The 17,327-nt window shown below is 45.4% G+C and overlaps 1 protein-coding gene across 1 annotated transcript; it reads left to right on the forward strand.

Moving 5' to 3' along the window:
- Positions 1 to 804: 804 nt before the first annotated feature.
- Positions 805 to 13,254, forward strand: LOC311122690 (cartilage-associated protein-like). The gene is made up of 7 exons (XM_084158092.1): positions 805 to 1,337; positions 1,769 to 1,918; positions 9,314 to 9,485; positions 9,730 to 9,858; positions 10,104 to 10,249; positions 12,034 to 12,117; positions 12,764 to 13,254. The coding sequence occupies exons 1-7, from the start codon at positions 879 to 881 to the stop codon at positions 12,806 to 12,808; spliced, it is 1,185 nt and encodes a 394-aa protein (XP_084014218.1). The 5' UTR covers positions 805 to 878; the 3' UTR covers positions 12,809 to 13,254.
- The last annotated feature ends 4,073 nt before the right edge of the window (positions 13,255 to 17,327 follow it).

The raw sequence follows: 17,327 nt of genomic DNA on the forward strand, positions 1-17,327 counted from the left end.
TACGCAAGGCTTGGCTATGGGGTGGTGGTGGGACAGTGTCTGAGTTTATTTCAGGGGGTGTTTCTGTGTGTCTCTCTCTCTCTGGAATGTCTCGACGTGGCAGGAGAGGGGGAAGGCTGTAGGCTACAGAGACAATCCTAATTTGTGGGTGATAGGCCTATACACGAATATACACGTTTTATTGAATATAACCAACACTTTTATAAAACATACATAGCCGAACATAAATATAAAAAATATACATTTTTTTAAATAGACATACACAGCAGACTTTAAACTGCAGACTCTCTCCAAAGTCTACTACAGAACAAGCAGTTTCACTAGGCTACTTCTCATTGTCGCTGCGTCAGATTAATCACATTACATTGGGGGGCCAGTATGAAAAATATACAAATAATGTATGCACTAACTGTAAGTCGCTCTGGATAAGAGCGTCTGCTAAATGACTAAAATGTAAATGTAAATGTGTGGCCATTTGGCATCTGGTTTGGAGTGCCACCAATGGAAAACACTCCTTAACTTGATCTGTAACTTTGCCAATCATTTACATGTAGTTTGATGTAAACTAGTGCATTTACACTAAATTGATGTAAGCTAGTGCAGTGTAAACTAGTGCAGTGGTCTGGTTTTCCCAACCCGTGTTACTCGCAGATATCTCTAGAACAGCACTGATTTAGGGGGAGGTGCACCGAGCCCCGGTGGTTCGCCACCCCCTCACCCCGTCACCCTGCCCAGAGTAGCCAGGGGAGGGAGAGTTGTGTCCGGATACGTGGTGGGGGTAGAGGCGGTCCCTGTCCCACCCACACACTGCACAGAGAGCAGAATAGAGTAGAGACGTTGTTTAGCCCAGCCGTCCCACCTCTACCCAGAAACTAAAGATGGCAACCTCCAGCACTCCGCTAATCTCTCTGCTTCTATTCGCGGTTTCCGTTACAATAGTCTTCTGTCAATACGAGAAATACAGCTTCAGGAGTTTTCCGCGTCATGAACTAATGCCGTTAGACTCCGCGTATAAATACGCGCTGGACCAGTACACCGGAGAGAAATGGCAGGAGACAGTTGACTATCTCGAGGTCTCTCTCCGGTTGTACCGGCTGCTCAGGGACAGCGAGGCCTTCTGCAACCTCAACTGCAGCTCTGTGCGGCTGGACAACGAGGAGAAGTTTACCGACTTCCCGGAGCTGCGTGTGTTCGGTAACGTTATGAAGAGGGCGCAGTGTTTGAAGCGGTGCAAACAGGGGCTGCCTGCCTTCAGACAGACCATGCCCAGCCGCGACACCGTGGAGGAATTCGAGAAACGGGAACCCTATAAATACCTGCAGTTCGCCTACTTCAAAGTGAGTTAAATCAATTTGAGAGAGAGTGAAATCAGTGCTGCTCTCTGCAGTATTTATTTTGTATTTAACCTTTATTTTCAATGGAGCTGGAGAGGGTTGATCAACATCTCTGGACGAGCTGCCTGTCTTTCAAAACAAATATAGCTGAATGCATTTGGTATATAAAGAAGTACTTGTATTTTAGATAAAATACATTGTGTGTGTTTTCAATAACTTTTAGAACTGTGTAATTAACAGGCACTCCTCTGCACTCTGTTATACTACTGTACTCTATTGAGTAATGTGTTCTCTCGCGGGGTTGTGACGCCCTCATACGTGCCACGACATGGGGGGGGGGGGGGGGGGTTAAGCTAAGGAAGAGGGTCCTGTGCTTTTGTTCACTTTATATGAGTAGCCTGTGTGTGTGTATAACTGTCTCCTCTCTCCTCCAGTCTGATAACCTGGCCAAGGCAGTGTCTGCAGCCCACACCTTCCTCCTGAAGCACCCTGATGATGAGATGATGCAGAGGAACATGGCCTACTACAGGAGTCTACCTGGGGCTGAGGAACACCTCACAGACCTGGAGACCAAGTCCTACGAGGTACACACTCACTTGCATACACACACGTACACTTGCATACACACATGTGCAAACACGCACGTGCACATCAAGAATAAACTGGTCTAATTCTCTCCATGGGTGGGGTTAGAGGTGGTTAGGGGACCAGACTGAAGTCACAGGAGGATGTAAAGGCTTTCAGAGCTCTAAGACTAAACATGTACAGTTGAAGTGGGAGGTTTACATACACTTAGGTTTGAGTAATTAAAACTCGTTTTTCAACCACTCCGCAAATTTATTTTTTACAAACTATAGTTTTGGCAAGTCATGACACAAGTAATTTTTCCAACAATTGTTTACAGACAGATTATTTCACTTATAATTCACCGTATCACAATTCCAGTAGGTCAGAAGTTTACATACACTAAGTTGACTGTGCCTTTAAACAGCTTGGAAAATTCCAGAAAATGATGTCATGGCAATTGAATCAATTGGAGGTGTACATGTGGATGTATTTCAAGGCCTACCTTCAAACTCAGTGCCTCTTTGCTTGACATCATGGGAAAATCTAAAGAAATCAGCCAAGACCTCAGAAAAATTATTGTAGACCTCCACAAGTCTGGTTCATCCTTGGGAGAAATTTCCAAACGCCTGAAGGTACCACGTTCATCTGTACAAACAATAGTACGCAAGTATAAACACCATGGTACCACGCAGCCGTCATACCGCTCAGGAAGGAGACGTGTTCTGTATCCTAGAGATGAACGTACTTTGGTGAGAAAAGTGCAAATCAATCCCAGAACAACAGCAAAGGACCTTGTGAAGATGCTGGAGGAAACAGGTACAAAAGTATCTATATCCACAGTAAAACAAGTCGACATAAGCTGAAAGGTCGCTCAGCAAGGAAGAAGCCACTGCTCCAAAACCGCCATAAAAAGCCAGACTACTGTTTGCAACTGCACATGTGGACAAATATCGTACTTTTTGGAGAAATGTCCTCTGGTCTGATGAAACAAAAATAGAACTGTTTGGCCATAATGACCATCGTTATGTTTGGAGGAAAAGGGGGTTGCTTGCAAGCCGAAGAACACCATCTCAACCGTGAAGGACAGGGGTGGCAGCATCAGGCTGTGGGGGTGCTTTGCTGCAGGACGGACTGGTACACTTCACAAAATAGATGGCATCATGAGGAAGGAAAATGATGTGGATATATTGAAGCAACATCTCAAGACATCAGTCAGGAAGTTAAAGCTTGGTCGCAAATGGGTCTTCCAAATGGACAATGACCCCAAGCATACTTCCAAAGTTGTGGCAAAATGGCTTAAGGACAACAAAGTCAAGGTATTGGAGTGGCCATCACAAAGGCCTGACCTCAATCCTATAGAACATTTGTGGAGGCCTACATTGAGCAAGGAGGCCTACAAACCTGATTAAGTTACACCTGCTCTGTCAGGAGGAATGTGCCAAAATTCACCCAACTTATTGTGGGAAGCTTGTGGAAGGCTACCCGAAACGTTTGACCCAAGTTTAACAATTTAAAGGCAATGCTACCAAATACTAATTGAGTGTATGTAAACTTCTGACCCACTGGGTGTCATGATTAAACTGGATTTGAACCCAAATGCAGACAACTACACAGAGCCAGAGAAGGTTTAACAGGTTTATTTACAATGTTCAATTTGTCCAGGTTTCCAATAATAGGGGAAGAGCAAGTCCAGGTTACAGGGAGGGTAACAGATCCAGGTCAGAGCAGGTGTGGTACCGTAATGTCCTAGTGTCCGTGGTGAGTCCAAAAGGGAGGTCCGGTAGTGGAAAGCAGGATGGTGGTGGCAGGAGTGAAGCGGAGGCAGGAGTCAGGTTCCAATAATCTGTGGCACAGGAGAAAAGTAAATAGAACAGGCCAAAAAACACAAAGAGCGAAAACAAACAGGTTGAGTCGGCAGCGAGACTAACATGGTCGTCTTGACTATGATCTGACGTTGAGTGGCAAGTTTGACTGGGTCTTAAAGGCTGAGGTGATTATGGTAATGAGCTGCAGCTGGAACCCTGACTCCCGCACACCAGACTTCACTCCTGCAATCAAGGACAGACAGAGGGGAGGGGAAGAGCAGAGAGAGCTACCTAGCAGCAGTAGGCCTAACAGTACCCCCCCCCCCCCCCCCTACGGACGCCACCTGGCGGCCGACAGGGTTTATCGGGATGTAACCGATGAAATTCACGGACCAGAGCAGGATCCACAATGAAGCTCCTGGGCACCCAGCAACGTTCCTCAGGACCATAACCCTCCCAATCCACCAGGTACTGGAAACCACGACCCCGGCGGCGAACATCCAGAAGTCGCCGGACAGTGTAGACAGGACCCACACCCACGATCCTGGGCGGAGGAGGGGGACGAGAGGGCGGGCACAGAGGGCTGACAGACACAGGCTTGATCTGGGACACATGAAAAGTGGAATGAACCCGTAGGGAGGCAGGAAGCTGTAGTTTAACCGCGCAGGGGTTAACAATAGACAGTATCTTGAACGGTCCTATAAAACGCGGCGCCATCTTCTTAGATTCTACTTTCAATGGAAGATCACGTGACTTAAGCCATACCTCTTGACCAGGAGAGTAACCGGGAGCCTGGGACCGGTGACGGTTGGCTTGCCTCTGCATGTACGACGAAGCTCGGGACAGAGCTACCCTGGCCTTCCTCCAGACCTTGAAGCAGCGGCGCATGTGGGACTGCACCGAGGGTACCGCCAGTTCCCTCTCTTGAGAAGGGAACAGGGGAGGTTGATAACCCAGAGCACACAGAAAGGGAGACAAACCAGAGGAAGCGTTAGTCAAGGTGTTATGAGCATATTCCACCCAGGGGAGCATGGAGCTCCAAGACCCAGGGTTAGACCCTGTGACACAGCGGAGAGTGGTCTCCATCTCCTGGTTCGCTCTCTCGGCTTGCCCGTTGGTCTGGGGGTGATATCCAGAGGACAGGCTGGATGTGATGCCCAAAGCTTTACAGAAAGCTTTCCATACCTGGGAGACAAACTGGGGACCCCTGTCAGAGACAATATCAGTGGGCAGACCATGAGAGCAGAAGACATGTTCAACCAAAATATCAGCCGTCTCTCTGGCAGTGGGCAGTTTAGGTAGGGCCAAAAAATTAGCAAACTTAGAAAAACGATCACAGTAAGAATGACAGTCTTTCCAGATGAGGGGGGAAGTCCAGTGACAAAATCCAAAGCAATGTGGGACCAGGGCCGGCTGGGTATTGGCAGAGGTCGTAGATGACCAGCGCTGGCCTGGGTGGAGTTCTTACTTCGTGCACATACCGTACAAGCAGCAATGAAGGCTCGAGTGTCTGCCTCCATCCTGGGCCACCAGAACTTCCGTCGCACAAAGTCAAGGGTCCGAGTAACTCCAGGGTGACAGGTAAGGGGAGACGAGTGAGCCCACTGAAGTACCTGGGAGCGAACAGACTCAGGGACAAACAACCGGTTAGGAGGACCGCTCCCAGGGTCAGCTTGATGATGTTGAGCCTGTCTAACAATCCCTTCGATGTCACATATAATGGCCGCAATACTGCAGGTAGGAGGCAAGATGGGTTCAGGGTTACTACCAGTATCAACAGCAGAATGAACACGAGACAGGGCGTCAGGCTTGACGTTGCGTGACCCAGGACGGTAAGACAGAGAAAAATTGAATCTCCCAAAAAATAATGCCCACCTGGCTTGACGGGGATTGAGCTGCTTAGCTGACTGGATGTATGCCAGATTCTTGTGATCCGTCCAAACGATGAAGGGTTGTTCCGCCCCCTCCAACCAATGCCGCCACTCCTCGAGAGCCAGCTTAACGGCGAGCAGTTCACGATTGCCAACATCATAATTCCTCTCTGCCTGAGAAAGCTTCCGTGAAAGAAAAGCGCAGTGATGCAGTTTGTTATCTTCAGGAGAACGTTGTGACAACACCGCACCTACCCCAGTGTCGGATGCATCCACCTCCACGACAAACTGGCGGTCTGGGTCCGGCTGCATCAGAATGGGAGCCGAGGCGAAGCGATGTTTCAGTTCTTCAAACGCTGATTCGGCCCCTTCATTCCAAGCGAATGGTAGTGAGATGGAGGTGAGAGCGGTGAGTGGTGCCGCAATGCGGCTGTAGTCCTTGATGAACCTCCTGTAGAAGTTCGCAAACCCCAGGAATCGTTGAAGTTGTTTGCGGGTGGAGGGGGCTGGCCAGTCCGTGACTGCAGAGATCTTAGCTGGGTCCATCCGCAACTCCCCCTGAGCTATTATGTAACCCAAAAAAGAGGTCTCAGACACATGAAATTCACATTTCTCCATCTTCACAAATAGTTTGTTCTCCAACAACCTTTGCAACACCTGGCGCACATGCAGTTCATGTTCCTGGGAGGACTCTGAGAAAATCAGGATATCATCCAGATAGACAAAAACTAAACGATTCAACATGTCCCGAAGGACATCATTCACGAGTGCCTGAAAAACAGCAGGGGCATTAGACAAACCAAAAGGCATGACCAGATACTCAAAATGTCCCAAGGGTGTGTTGAAGGCAGTCTTCCATTCATCACCTTTACGAATGCGCACCAGGTGATACGCATTTCGTAGATCCAGTTTCGTAAAGATGGCAGCACCATGAAGGAGGGGAAAAGCAGAATTAATCAAAGGCAGAGAATACTTGTTCTTAATGGTGATGTTGTTAAGTCCACGGTAATCAATACAGGGTCTGAGGGTCTTATCCTTCTTTCCAACAAAAAAGAATCCCGCTCCTACAGGTGACGAGGAAGGACGAATAATAGCTGCCGCCAAGGAGTCCCGCATGTAGTTCTCCATAGCCTCCGTCTCCGGGCGGGAGAGATTGTACAGGCGACTGTTAGGGAGAGGGGCTCCTGGCTGGAGGTCAATGGCGCAGTCGTATGGCCGGTGAGGTGGAAGAGAAGTAGCCGTGTGTTTGCAGAAAACGGATGCCAGGTCATGATACACGTCAGGAACAGCAGAGAGATCCATGGACTCCAGTGGAGGTTGAGGCACAGTGCTGGCAGGGGTCTGAGCAGAACACAAACAGTTCACATGACAAAATGTGCTCCATGAAACAATTCTACCTGTCACCCAATCAATGTGTGGATTCTGTCTTATGAGCCAGGGGATACCAAGGACCGGGGGGGTCTGTGGGCAGTCAATTATGTGAAATTGAATGCTCTCCTGATGATTACCCGACACTCTGAGACAAACAGGGACAGTCTGATGAGTAATACGGGTCAACAAATGTAATTGTCCATTTAGACCCTTAGCCTGCAGCGGACGGTCCATAGGAACAGTCTCTAACTCCATTTGTTGAGCCAACTCTCGATCCAAAAAGCGTTCATCGGCACCAGAGTCAACCAGCGCACTAACAGGGAAATCCTGGACCTGCCACTGGAGGGATGCCTGGAGCAGAATGCGGGGAGAAGAGGAAGAATCCGCTGTTCGGCTCACCAAAACTTCTCCCATTAATGATGAGCCGGCCCTTTTCCCGGACGAACTGGGCAGGAAGGAACGAAATGACCAGCTTCTCCACAATACAGGCAGGCCCGAACCTGAATACGACGTGCACGCTCCTCTGAGGACAACCGTGCACGACCCACCTCCATGGCTTCGGGTTCAGTGCTCCTCGTATCGACTCGGGAAGACTCGGCCCTCTCCGTAGGGAAGAGGCGGGGAGGAGTTGGTTGACGACAGACAGGTTGCTTGGAACTAACACTCCTCTCCCGGCGGCGCTCCCGAATCCGATTATCCAACCGGATGGTGAGTGAAATAAGGTTATCCAGCGTAGGCGATTCATCATATGACACCAATTCATCCTTCAAAGTCTCAGACAAAGCATTAATGAACACTCCTTGTAATGCCTCGTCATTCCAACCACTCACTGCCGCTAACGTCCGAAACTCCACTGCCATCTCCGCCACACTGCGAGACCCCTGCCGAAGAGACAACAACCGTTTAGCAGCCTCCTTGCCCCGTACGGGGTGGTCGAAAACCTTCCTCATCTCAGTGGTGAAGGCAACGTAAGCGTTGCAAATGTCCGACTGACTCTCCCAGACCGCGGATCCCCAGGAACGAGCGGAACCGCTAGTAGAGTTGATAAGGTAGGCAATACGGGCTCTCTGAGGCGTAGGTGAGGGGCTGTTGTTCAAAGACTAGCGAGCATTGAGTCAAAAAATCACCACAGGTTCCCATGTTCCCGTCATAGCGCTCTGGAGCAGGAACAAAAGGCTCTCTGATCTGGGCTGGAGGAGCAGTTTGTATGCCATGAACGAGGGGTGCATTATTAATTTGGGTAGTAAGGACAGACACTTGATGGGTGAGTAATTGAATCTGATTAAACAGCATCTGACTGTTCTCAGAAATAGTCTTAAACAAAGTATCATGTTGGCCAAGTAAAATGCCCTGATTGGCTATGGCAGTCCGAATTTGAGTGCACTCTGGGTTAGTATCCGAGCTACAGTCTGCTGGGTTCATCATGGTCAGATCATACTGTCATGATTAAACTGGATTTGAACCCAAATGCAGACAACTACACCGAGCCAGAGAAGGTTTAACAGGTTTATTTACAATGTTCAATTTGTCCAGGTTTCCAATAATAGGGGAAGAGCAAGTCCAGGTTACAGGGAGGGTAACAGATCCAGGTCAGAGCAGGTGTGGTACCGTAATGTCCTAGTGTCCGTGGTGAGTCCAAAAGGGAGGTCCGGTAGTGGAAAGCAGGATGGCGGTGGCAGGAGTGAAGCGGAGGCAGGAGTCAGGTTCCAATAATCTGTGGCACAGGAGAAAAGTAAATAGAACAGGCCAAAAAACACAAAGAGCGAAAACAAACAGGTTGAGTCGGCAGCGAGACTAACATGGTCGTCTTGACTATGATCTGACGATGAGTGGCAAGTTTGACCGGGTCTTAAAGGCTGAGGTGATTATGGTAATGAGCTGCAGCTGGAACCCTGACTTCCGCACACCAGACTTCACTCCTGCAATCAAGGACAGACAGAGGGGAGGGGAAGAGCAGAGAGAGAGCTACCTAGCAGCAGTAGGCCTAACACTGGGAATATGATGAAATAAATAAAAGCTGAAATAAACCATTCTCTCTACTATTATTCGGACATTTCACGTTCTTAAAATAAAGTGGTGATCCTAACTGACCTAAGACACGGAATTTTTACTAGGATTAAATGTCAGGAATTGTGAAAAACAGAGTTGAAATGTATTTGGCTAAGGTGTATGTAAACTTCCGACTTCAACTGTACCTTAGCCACTTTCTCAAAAGGATAATTGGCTGAGGTCTCAGTTGGGCTGGGTTAGGGAGCTCTGAAGTGCTGCACAGATACAGGTTCTGCTCTGGTGAAATAAATCTGGTCTAATCTAGATAACATTTATGTTGTGTTTCTGTATCAATGTGTGTGTGTTGTTGTTCCAGACGTTGTTTGTGCGAGCAGTGCGGGCGTATAACGGTGATAACTACCGTACCTCAGTGTCAGACATGGAGCTGGCTCTCAGGGATTTCTTCAAGGTCTACGACGAATGTCTGGCTGCTTCAGAAGGAGCCAGGGAGGTTAAAGACTTCAAAGACTTCTACCCCTCCATTGCTGGTGAGTATCTTTCTTTCAACCTCTCCATCTCAGGCTAGCCTATCCCTCCATGTCTTTTACCAGTCCAACACAGAGATTTGTACCTGTCCAAAGGTTGATTTAGACCAATGGATTTTAGTTTGGGCAGTGTTGATTTATGATTTCTGTTGATCATCTTGAACAGGTCACTCATGATGATAAATCCCCCCCCCCCCCCGACACCTCTTCTATCTCTCCCATTCCTCCTCCCCCCTCTCCCTCCCAGACCACTACACAGAGGTGTTGGAGAGGAAGGTGAGGTGTGAGGCAGAGCTGACTCCTGTGGTTGGAGGATTCATCGTAGAGAAGTTTGTAGCAACCATGTACCACTACCTACAGTTCGCCTATTACAAACGTGAGTGTCATATTACTGCATTGCTATTACATATACAACTGTTATAACTGTTATTATTACACATGCATGTGTTATATCAGTCTTATGACACGAGTGAGTACGTTACTACATTATTATTACAAACATGTATATTTAGGACTTCTGTGTTCTATGTGGTTATACACACACACACACACACACACACACACACACACACACACACACACACACACACACACACACTGACTCTGTCATTGCCCCCCCAGTGAATGACCTGAAGAACGCGGTTCCCTGTGTAACCAGCTACATGTTGTTTGACCCCAGTGATGAGGTGATGAAGAACAACGTGGTGTATTACCAGTACCACAGAGACAAATACGGACTCAGCGACGAAGATTTCCTACCTAGATCGGTAAGACACACACACATACAGTGAGGGAAAAAAGTAGTTGATCCCCTACTGATTTTGTACGTTTGCCCACTGACAAAGAAATTATCAGTCTATAATTTTAATGGTAGGTTTATTTGAACAGTGAGAGACAGAATAACAACAAAAAAATCCAGAAAAACGCATGTCAAAAATGTTATAAATTGTTTTGCATTTTAATGAGGGAAATAAGTATTTGACCCCCTCTCAATCAGAAAGATTTCTGGCTCCCAGGTGTCTTTTATACAGGTAACGAGCTGAGATTAGGAACACACTCTTAAAGGGAGTGCTCCTAATCTCAGTTTGTTACCTGTATAAAAGACCTCTCCACAGAAGCAAGCAATCAATCAGATTCCAAACTCTCCACCATGGCCAAAACCAAAGAGCTCTCCAAGGATGTCAGGGACAAGATTGTAAATGTACACAAGGCTTGAATGGGCTACAAAACCATCGCCAAGCAGCTTGGTGAGAAGGTGACAACAGTTGGTGCGATTATTTGCAAATGGAAAAACACAAAATAACTGTCAATCTCCCTCGGCCTTGGGCTCCATGCAAGATCTCACCTCGTGGAGTTGCAATGATCATGAGAACGGTGAGGAATCAGCCCAGAACTACACGGGAGGATCTTGTCAATGATCTCAAGGCAGCTGGGACCATAGTCAACCAAGAAAACAATTGGTAAAACACTACGCCGTGAAGGACTGAAATCCTGCAGCGCCCGCAAGGTCCCCCTGCTCAAGAAAGCACATATACAGGGCTGTCTGAAGTTTGCCAATGAACATCTGAATGATTCAGAGGAGAACTGGGTGAAAGTGTTGTGGTCAGATGAGACCAAAATCGAGCTCTTTGGCATCAACTCAACTCGCCGTGTTTGGAGGAGGAGGAATGCTGCCTATGACCCCAAGAACACCATCCCCACAGTCAAACATGGAGGTGGAAACATTATGCTTTGGGGGTGTTTTTCTGCTAAGGGGACAGGACAACTTCACTGCATCAAAGGGACGATGGACGGGGCCATGTACCGTCAAATCTTGGGTGAGAACCTCCTTCCCTCAGCCAGGGCATTGAAAATGGGTCGTAGATGGGTATTCCAGCATGACAATGACCCAAAACACACGGCCAAGGCAACAAAGGAGTGGCTCAAGAAGAAGCACATTAAGGTCCTGGAGTGGCCTAGCCAGTCTCCAGACCTTAATCCCATAGAAAATCTGTGGAGGGAGCTGAAGGTTCGAGTTGCCAATGACTTGGAGAAGATCTGCAAAGAGGAGTGGAACAAAATCCCTCCTGAGATGTGTGCAAACCTGGTGGCCAACTACAAGAAACGTCTGACCTTTGTGATTGCCAACAAGTGTTTTGCCACCAAGTACTAAGTCATGTTTTGCAGAGGTGTCAAATACTTATTTCCCTCATTAAAATGCAAATCAATTTATAACATTTTTAACATGCGTTTTTCAGGATTTCTTTGTTTTTATTCTGTCTCTCACTGTTCAAATAAACCTACCATTAAAATTATAGACTGATCATGTCTTTGTCAGTGGGCAAACGTACAAAATCAGCAGGGGATCAAATACTTTTTTCCCTGACTGTATCATACAGACATATTTCAGCACACACGCACACACACATACTGCATGCGTGTCCAGTATCTCCGCATGCAGGTTATTTGGCCCATGTCATTGATTGTTGTTTTAACCAGTTGACTGAATGCTGAGGTCTTCATCTGGGTTTGTTTGTCGATGTTGATCTGACGTGTTTTGTGTGTGTTTTAGGAGGCAGTACGGTACTTGAACCAGACCACCATGCAGCTAGAGATGCTGGAGTTCTCCAGACAACACCTAGCGAGCGATGACGAGGTACGTGTGTGTGTGAGAGAGAGAGTGTGTGTGTCTCCATTTGTGTCTCTAGTGTCACTATAGTTGGGTCTTACAGTACATGTGTCCAGAAGTGGGTCTTGGTTCTTAGCAGGGCTCTCTATGTAATCTTTCTGTAAACTAGTGAAAACCCCCAGATTCCTCTCAGATCACATGACCTGTGTCCAGCAGTACAATGTGACCAGTGTTTACCAGACTGCCGTATCCGACCTCACCACAGGGAGGCGCTGATCACTCACATGCTGCTCACTCACAACAACATAGATGTAGTACCAGAGTTGTTAACTTGGGGGCAGCATGACTCGTCTCTAGATAAGAGTGGCCAATCCTCCTCCTGGAGAACCACTCTACTGCAGGATTTTGCGCCAGCCCAACTCTAACACACTAATCAGCTGTTCATCAGGACCTTGATTAGCTAAATCAGGTGTGTTAGAGCAGGTCTGGAACTGAAACCTGTACACCCAGTAGTTCCCCAGGACTGGAACTGGAGACCCAATTGGTGGCTCTGTCTGATCAGAGTGTAGTTAGTCTTTATTTACACTGCATATCCATCAGGAAACCATAGAGAATGGTTCCCCCTGGTTACAGTCTTCAGGTTCAATACTAACTCTGTGATGTGTGTGTACAGGGGGAAGTGATGGAGTTTCTAGATGAGTTCCTGGATGGAAAATAAAGAAGGAAAAAAAGATATAGAGAAAGAAAGAAAAGTCTGAACTAAATGACAGAAACAAGCGACGGCAGGTTTTCCCAGCATGCCGCCGGGCCTTGGCTCCTCCCACTGGGTCGTATTTATTCGGAGGTTCCGGAGGCTCTGATTGGCTAAAAGTAGTTGGATTATTTTATGTGCATTTAATATGACCTTTTAAATAATGTTTTTTTTTATAGTTCTGGATCATGTGCACTAACATGTACAGTGCAGAGGTACGGACAGTGATTGATATTGTGGTATTAAATTGGTGATGATAATGATAAAAATAATAATGTGGCCATTCTCTGTTATGTATGTTCACTCCCCTCTGTCTATTGTCCATGTTTTTAATCAAACTGTTCACTGTCTTACAAGGAAAGATATAAAGATATTCACATGGTTCTTTAACAATAAAATCACATGGTGAAACCAAGCCCTCTTTAGTGATCATTGCTTTCTGTTTAGTATGATGTTATTAAAGTCATAGTGACAGAGAATAGAGGAGAATAGAAAGCTTGACTACACACACACACAAATGTAATCTGTTAGAGTTACTATTTACCTGTCCCAAAATGTAATCAGTAAAGTATTTTTTGGATTACCCAAACTAAGTAACGTAATCAGATTATTTCCAGTTACTTTTGGATTACTTTCCCATTAAGAGGCGTTAGAAGAAGACAAAAATAATCCATCAAACACATTTGGTGTGTCATAGTGGTCTCCGACTTGTGGTCAGAGTCGCTCAGGTGGAACAAACTTAAACTTGCTACTTTTTCAATGCGGAATTGAATGTCATTGAAAAAACAGAAAGGTATCATCTGAATGTATAAGTAATCCAATAAGTAATCATTCCGTTTTTTTAAAGTACTGTATATGTAATCTGATTACAACATGTTTTCTGGTAATGTAACTGATTACAGTTACCGTTTTTTTGTAATCAGTTACTCCACAACAGTGCTTCTCAATTATTTTCTGTTACGCCCCCCCTAGGAAGAAGTAAACATTTCGCGCCCCCCAACTCTCCGCCGCGACTGTAAATAGTATAATTTGTCTATAAAATTGTTATAAGTACACCTCTGCATAACATTGTATCCTTATTAACATTAAAGAAAACAAAAAAAGAAAAAAGAAAGAAATATAGATCAACTTACAACAAAGAATAACTTTATTAACATTGTTTTTTAGTCTGTAACAGAAAATACTTAAAGTGCATCAATTTGCCTGAAATTAAAAAACAATTTAAAATCCTTATTTAAACTGTAAATATTTTTTGACCATCTGATACTGAAAAAATAAAATAAAATATAATCAATAAATAATAATAAATTCAAATTGATCAGCAACATTAACTCAGGAGCACAATATATGAAACACTTTGACCTATAAAACAAAAATGAATAAAACAATTTGTGCTGATTTTTTAAAAATCAAAATGAGGAAGTCAGGATTAATGGCTACAATGAGCACGTTTTGCAGTGCACAGCTTTTCGAAGCAGGGTTTGAAGCATGATACTGCAACTCTCAGCTCCTGCTGAATGTTTAGCTGGGACCTGTACTTGGTCTTCAGTGCAGCAACAGCAGAGAAGCCAGTCTCACAAAGATAAGATGTTGCAAAAGGAAGAAGAATGCCCATGGCCCTCTGCCCTAAGAGTGGATACTGCCTCTCTACACTCAGCCAGAATTCACTCAGTGTCTGTGATGTGAACCTCATTCTCAATGTGGAGTCAGACGTCATATCAATGAACTGGTCCTCCTCTGCAGAGCTGAAACCAGTTGGAGCTGGTGCATTGAATGGATCTCTCACCCAGTCATATTGGGAACTGTTTTCAGGGAAGTACTTTTTAAAGAATCCCATCAGTGATGAAATATGCTCCTTAATATATGGAATCACTGAGGTGGCATCATAGTCAGTAGTGTCAACAAATTCATGCAGGGTCTCGAATGAATCAGTATTTCCTTCATCAAGTTGCCTGCCCCACATTGCAAGCTTTCGAGTGAAAGAGCTGATCTTGTCTGTGACCTGAGGGAGGTGTTTATCTTTCCCTTGAAGCTGTAGATTTAGTTCATTTAGCTTTCCAAATATATCACTCAGGTAGGCCAGCTTTGCCAGGAAGTTCTCATCACTAAATTTTTCTGCGAGGTCATACTTGTGCTCCTGCTCCGAAAACATTCTTATCTGCTCTCTGAGCTCAAAAACTCAGGACAATACTTTTCCTCGTGACAGCCACCTTGCTTCACTGTGAAACAGCACAGCTTGATGTTCAGCTCCCATCTCCTCACAGATAGCAGAGAAGACTCTTGTTTTTAGTGGTCTGGTCTTTATAAAATTGACTACACCTACAATGTCAGTCATAACCTCACTTAATTCAGAGGAAAGGTGCCTTGATGCCAGTGCTTCTCTGTGTATAACACAGTGTGTCCACTCAGCATTAGGTGAGGCCTTCTTGATGAGTGCCCGAAGTCCTTTTCTCATCCCTGCCATGGTCTGTGCACCATCACTGCAAACACCAATGCAGTTCTCCCACTTTAGCCCATTCTCAGTCAGGAAGCAGTTCAGCATTTTGAATAGCTCTTCAGCTGTGGCTCTGTCTCTGACATATTTACAAAAAAGTAGATCCTCACACAGGGAGTTTGTCATGTCAAAACGTACATAAGCGATAAACAAACAGTCTTTGTTGCTGTCAGTTGCTTCATCGAACTGTAAGGCAAAACGTTTGTCTTTGAGTTTATCTACCAGCTGTTCTTTAAGATCGTTAGCAATGTCATTTATACGTCTGGCGACAGTATCATTGGACAGAGGGATAGTTTTTTATTTTTGCAGCACTTGCGTCATCCAGCATGACAGAGACCATGTCTAATGCTGCAGGCAGTATCAGCTCCTCTGCTATGGAGTTTTTTTTTGCTGCACTGAGCAATTTGGTACGCCACCTTATATGATGCTAACAGTGCTCGCTGGTTCACTGAAGTAGCATTCACAAAGCGGGACGATTGTTGGCAATATTCTGCACGTTTTCGCTGAAAAAACTCAAGCGGCTTAAGCGTGATTGGGGTGTAATGTCTTTAAGTGACGCCTTAATATATTTGGCTTCATGCTGTCCGCTGCCAACATTTTTAGACACAGTAAACATACCGGTCTTTCCTCGTCTCCCACCGTAGTCACTGTGAAGCCAAGCGCTACATACGCTTCGTCATATTTCCTCGTCTTAGCTTTCGGGAGACTTACGTTTGTCTCATTATCTCCGTCTCTCTCCGCCTTTCTTTTCATCCCTGTTAAATATTTTTCCATGGTGTCTCTTAAGGGTTTGTTATCTGCACTTCATATCTCCTGCTCTGTGCTGTGTGCTCTTGTTCGGTGCAAAAAAACCCTACTCCCTGCGGCAAAAAAAAAGCATGTTCCACGGGGTCACCCCTATTCTGTCTCTCACTGTTCAAATAATCCTACCATTAAAATTATAGACTGATCATGTCTTTGTCAGTGGGCAAAAGTACAAAATCAGCAGGGGATCAAATACTTTTTTCCCTCACTGTATGGCAAAGCTATTCTTCATAGTGCCAGTGAATTGAAGTTGAACATTGCATCAGTTTAATTAGGCCTATGTGCAATAAAAAGTATTGTGCCTATAGCTTATTTAATGAAACCCTGGCTGGCTGTTTATGTCCTAGGTCAGGGCTCTCCAGCCCTGGTCCTGGAGAGCTACCTTCCTGTAGGTTTTCGGTCCAACCACAGTTGTAAGTAACCTGATTCAGTTGATCAACCAGCTAGTTATTGAATCAGATGAGCTAGATTAGGGTTGGAGTGAAAACCTACAGGATGGTAGCTCTCCACGAACAGGGTTGGAGAGCACTGTCCTAGGCAATAGATCGCAAAGCAGCATCCCCGCTAATGGCAAGTTCACTTTCTCATCAATAAATACAGTCAAGTGCAAATACGATTCAGCAGCTCAAATCAGCAGGATGGGGGGCATTGTTATTAGGAAGGACGTCTACCATTTGGTATTTGGTATTTTATTAGGATCCCCATTAGCTGTTGCAAAAGCAGCAGCTACTCTTCCTGGGGTCCACACAAAACATGAAACATGACATAGTACAGAACATTAATAGACAAGAACATCTCAAGGACAGAATTACATACATTTTTTAAAGGCACATGTAGCCTACATATCAATACATATACACAAACTATCTAGGTCAAATAGGGGAGAGGCGTTGTGCCGCGAGGTGTTGCTTTATTTGTTTTTTGAAACTAGGTTTGCTGTTTATTTGAGCAATATGAGATGGAACGGAGTTCCATGCAATAATGGCTCTACAGTGAGGTAAAAAAGTATTTGATCCCCTGCTGATTTTGTACGTTTGCCCACTGACAAAGAAATGATCAGTCTATAATTTTAATGGTAGGTTTACTTGAACAGTGAGAGACAGAATAACAACAAAAAAATCCAGAAAAACGCATGTCAAAAATGTTATAAATTGTTTTGCATTTTAATGAGGGAAATAAGTATTTGAC

The sequence above is a fragment of the Coregonus lavaretus genome, assembly GCF_964263955.1.
Source record: "Coregonus lavaretus genome assembly, chromosome: 3".
In the NCBI taxonomy this organism is placed as follows: Eukaryota; Metazoa; Chordata; class Actinopteri; order Salmoniformes; family Salmonidae; genus Coregonus; species Coregonus lavaretus.